Source organism: Sinocyclocheilus rhinocerous, unplaced genomic scaffold (assembly GCF_001515625.1).
Source record: "Sinocyclocheilus rhinocerous isolate Xijiao unplaced genomic scaffold, SAMN03320098_v1.1 scaffold5188, whole genome shotgun sequence".
In the NCBI taxonomy this organism is placed as follows: domain Eukaryota; kingdom Metazoa; phylum Chordata; class Actinopteri; order Cypriniformes; family Cyprinidae; genus Sinocyclocheilus; species Sinocyclocheilus rhinocerous.
The window spans coordinates 51,165-56,074 of NW_015641528.1; the positions used below are offsets into that span (position 1 = coordinate 51,165).

Consider the following 4,910-nt stretch of genomic DNA (forward strand, 5'->3'; position numbering starts at 1 on the left):
CACACACACACACACACACACACACCACATATTCGCAACTCAAACATCGCAGTCTGTTCATTATCAAAATAAAATAGTCAACCAAAAAAAAAGGTTACACTGGTCAATTTAAATAGTCCGTGGTATAACTGGTCCACTTTGTATGCCAAGCACATTTTTGCTCATGTGAAGATATTTCTGTCGATATACGAATGCGCGTGAAGTACAAAGCCTCTACATTATAAATAATAGTTTCATTCAAATACATCGCGAATATGGAAACATTAGGATTTGTGCCGAATGAGAGGTACATGAGCCCAATTAATGCCTGGTACTTTCAGTTTCACTTTGTTTTGGTTTATATATTTTTTATTTCATTCTTGTTCTGTTCTGAATACATTTATATGATTTGTTTTGGCACAATTGTAAATTGGATTGGATTGAAATTGGATTGAAAAATCCAAAATCTGACATTTTCCGGAACAGGATCCGACTCAAATTAAGCACTGACCCAGCTACACAGAAATTACCAGACAGATTTTTGATAATTACTACCATTCCCAAGAAATAACTCTCCAAAGTTGACTGTGCCTGTGTTGACTTATGTTAGTTAGCTTAGCATGCTAATTGTTTAAAATACTAACCAGTTGCCATTCTTTCTAATGTGACTCTTCAGCTATCATGTTAACCATAAGCTACATTAGTAATAAGTTAGCTTAGCATGTCAAAATGTTAAGCAATGCTTTTGTGTGTTCCTCACACTGAAAGCTCTTCCCAGCAGCCTGATGATTGTGCATCAACTAAGTAGTGCACTCTGCTAAGCCTTTCAGGTTGTGGGATCTAATCCCTGTGGAACATTTCTGAACCCCAAGAGGTATTGTGGCAAGAAATTATGCAGAAGTTGCTTCATTTCTAAAAATGATCTGATATATACAGGGATGCACATAAGTGGTGCGCAATAATAGTTATTCAATTATTACTAATTATTTTATTTTGTATAGTTATATTTAATGGGTCACACTGTGCAGTGTGAACACCGAACCAAATCTCCAGGTGCTCTTGTGAGAACCACACTGAAAAACGTATGTGCACCCATGGATATACGTATAGATAGAGGGCAAAATATTGGATAGATGCAGGTAGGAAGGTATGTTGCGTAGCTGGCTTGGCACATATAACTGCTTACAGCTCTTGTTCAATTAAAATATTATTTAATTAACAGCCATAGGAATAATCATTTTCCTTTTTTGCTGTCACATCAAATTGACTCAGTAAGAGTAACTTACTTCTGATTCAGAGTCATCATGTGACAATGCACGTCTATAGCGCACTTTGCTGCTGCCACGAGGGTCATCTTCTGCTTCCCTCTCCTCCAATTTGGCTTTTGTTCTGCCCTTCTTCATTAGGAAGTTATCTACCACCCAGAACATGAGAGCCTGGATATGCACACAAACAGGGGCAAACATTCAGACACAAACAGATGTGTTGCAACAATGACAGAACCACATGTCATATAGACTTATACAGAAGATTTAGAGCATGTAAGCCACATTTTCTCTACATAAGAAACAAGCAGTGAGGAAAATACAAATATATTTATGTATAAATACATAGCAAAAATATATACAAATCACAACATAAAATAATGCAAAAAAATATATAAAATAGTAATCATTACATTTAACCAATAGGATGCAATTACACTAACATTTAAAAGTTTGAGGTCAGTAAGATTTTTTTGAAAGTAATACTTTTATTCAGCAAGAATGCATTAAATTGATCAAAAGTGATGGTAAATAATGTTACATAATTTATAATGTTACAAAAGATTTCTATTTTAAATAAATTTTTTTGTTAGTTTTTTTTTACTTTATATCCATCAAAGAATCCAGTTTTTTTTTTTCATGGTTTACACACAGACAACAACAACAAAAAATTTAATCAGCAGAATTTTCAACATCAATAATAATATGTTTCCTAAACAAATCTGCATATTAGAATGATTTCTTAAGGATCATGTTACACTGAAGACTAGAGTAATGGCTACTCAAAATGTATAATCACAGGAATAAATTACATTGCATATTTTATTAAATCAGAAAACAGTTATTTTAAAACTTATGTTTCACAATATTACAGTTTTTACTGTATATTTGATCAAATAAATGCATCCTTGATGAGCATAAGACACTGAAAAAGCATTAAAAAAATCATACTAAACCCAAACTTCTGAATGGTAACGATACATAAAAGTGTCTCACTTACGTTCACGAAAAACGGGACGATTAGCATGACGATAGCTAGCTCCAGATGAGGGTTTGTTATGGGGTTGAGTGTAGCCAGCTGTCCAACACACACAAACAACAGTCAAATACATCATAAACCAAATAATTAAAACAACCATAATTTAACGACAATTTTCATTTTTGGGTGGAATATTTCCTTAACTGCAAGTTAGTAAAGTAGTATTATAATGATACATGATGATAATAAATTTTCTCCAAACATATCAGTTAGTTCAGAACATGAACCACAAACATCCATTAGTATTTGGACACCTGACTGACCTTCTTCCACTGTGGGAGAAGGAGGACCAACATGATCATGACCTTCTCAAACATCATGATGAGGATGTAGAGAGCACACTGACCCACCCAGGCACTGCACTGAACCGGCTCGCCTATGTGCAAACATTAGAAATACAACACTTCAAAACAGTGTTTTTTTTCTTCAAAACAGACCCAGCAAACCTCCAAGAGGGCCCCAAGATGACTTTAAAATAAGACAAAATAAGCATAAAAAAATTTATTTCAATTCAACCCCCCAATTTTTTCCATGGCCTTGAAAAATGTGGATATATGAGGAAGCCTAGACCTGGAAAATCATGTAAATGAGTGGGGAGTGGGGGGCTGGAGTGAAAAAGGTTAAGAATCACTGCTTGAAAACAATTTCCAGTTCATCATAAATGTATCTTTCACTGCCAATGAGATCACACAACCCTGTATGTGCAGTTCAGTGGTTAACCGAAACAAGAAACTGGTGTTAAAATTGGTGGGTTGAACTAGTTAAGTTAATCTCATCTAAATTAATTCAACAATTGCATTACAGTGCCTTGAAAGATGGTCTGACTACTTTCTTTTGGAGGGAACCTTTATATAAAAACACTGTTAAATCATTGATTAGACTTATTGTTTGGTTTCAGACAGGCATAATAGTCCGTGAAGAACAAGATTTCTATCCTAATTTCAAATGAATGTAATTCAGTGAACACAAATCGAACAATGGTAAGGAATGAAAGGGCTGATTCAATTTCCCATTCATGAGTCTGAGGATTGCCCTCTTTATATGAGGCCACATTCACATAAAGAAGCTCAGCGGAAGTGTCTAGTCCATGATTAACTCACGGTTCCCACTACTTTCAATTTACTCCTAACAATTGATGTTAAGGCTCATACCATACTCTCCAAAACGCAGCGAATCCCACTGTCTCCATTCAACCACAGCACTAACGGCCTTCACACCGCCATAGATCACCAGCATGCCCAGTGTCGCATCCAAAAGGAAGTTGATCAGGTATCTGCGGAAAACAACACAGGGAGTTGGTCGCTGAGCACAGCTGATAACAAATATGTAAAAACCAGACACAAACACTACGGGAAGTACAACGATGTGTGGGGGAAACATTGAAACGACAACGTGCACACAGACTCACAGTGAACATGGGTCCTCCTCTGTGAGGTCAGACAGGTAGACATTGGCAAAGTGAATGAACAGCATCCCTATGGCCTGTTTGGAGGTGTCCAGAAACCTGAGAGAAGTGAAGGGGAGGAAGGGGCGGTGAGAGGGAAGAGACCTGGTTAGAACTCACCGTTAAATCACGAGGGGAACGGGGCTACAGAGGGCCGCTAGACAGATCTCAGGTCAGTGGAGTACAGCATTGACCGTGCACGTGTTTAAGTATCTAGGGCAGGGCTATTCAATTGGCGGCCCGTGGGCCCAATCCAGCCCGCCAATCATCTTCATCCGGCCCGAGGGAAGAGTAGGCTACGCGCAAGTAGCATGTACGCCTTGAATTGTTTTTGCACTAATTAATTTGTCCACAAGGTGGCAACACTGGTCCGGGCCGTTGTTTCACACAGCCAAAAAAGAAAAGGAAGAGACTCAACAACAACAGCCTACTGGAGACCGCAACATCAATAGACGGCAGCGTTGACAAGCGCTTGTGTGAGGGGGTTATGACATATCCACAACTCTAGTTTAAACAAGTATAAAGGCAGTGTTATCGGTCATAATTTCTGGCGAGAAATAGCACAGACACTGGAAGAAGATGATTATCAAATGACGCATGCGCTGAGCCGCTTCAGACAGCGCACCAGTAGCGCTTCGACAAAAACGCACAATTATGTCAAAACTATAAAATACAATTTATAGTTTATGTGAAGATTGTTTTAAGTTCACTTAAATTAAAAGTTATGTTTTTCAGAGCCTACTAAATGTTAAAAATAATGTCTTTCAGTTATACTGTAATGTTGAATGGTTATAATGAATGGCTAAAATGAAAATACATTTAATAAAGACATCAGTAGCAGTATTGGTATAAAAAATACTAGCCTTTGTTAATAATATAGGCAACTTAGTAAAGAGATACCATTAAAGGGGTCATATGATGCGATTTCAATTTTTCCTTTCTCTTTGGAGTGATACAAGCTCTTGGTGCATAAAGAAGATCTGTAAAGTTGCAAAGACTAAAGTCTCAAATCCAAAGAGACATCTTTATAAAAGTTAAGAGTTAACCACGCCTACCTAAAACGGCTCGTTCTAACACACCCCCACATACCTACGTCACGATCTGGGAAAATTTGCATAACGCCGCCCAAATGTTCAAGCAAAGAAAGGCGTAACTTTTATTCTCGCTGTAGTATTGTTGCCGC

The 4,910-nt window shown here is 37.4% G+C and overlaps 1 protein-coding gene across 2 annotated transcripts in view; it reads right to left on the reverse strand.

The window, feature by feature from the left end:
* Positions 1–4,910, reverse strand: part of LOC107755187 (store-operated calcium entry regulator STIMATE-like) — a 14,502-nt gene that overhangs the window by 4,706 nt on the left and 4,886 nt on the right. For both annotated transcript variants that reach the window (XM_016571900.1, XM_016571899.1), the window contains exons 3-7: positions 3,692–3,787; positions 3,435–3,556; positions 2,547–2,659; positions 2,245–2,322; positions 1,266–1,415 (exon numbers count right to left, since the gene is read on the reverse strand). In XM_016571900.1, coding sequence (XP_016427386.1) covers positions 1,266–1,415; positions 2,245–2,322; positions 2,547–2,659; positions 3,435–3,556; positions 3,692–3,787 — 559 coding nt within the window. The remainder of the gene's footprint in view (positions 1–1,265; positions 1,416–2,244; positions 2,323–2,546; positions 2,660–3,434; positions 3,557–3,691; positions 3,788–4,910) is intronic.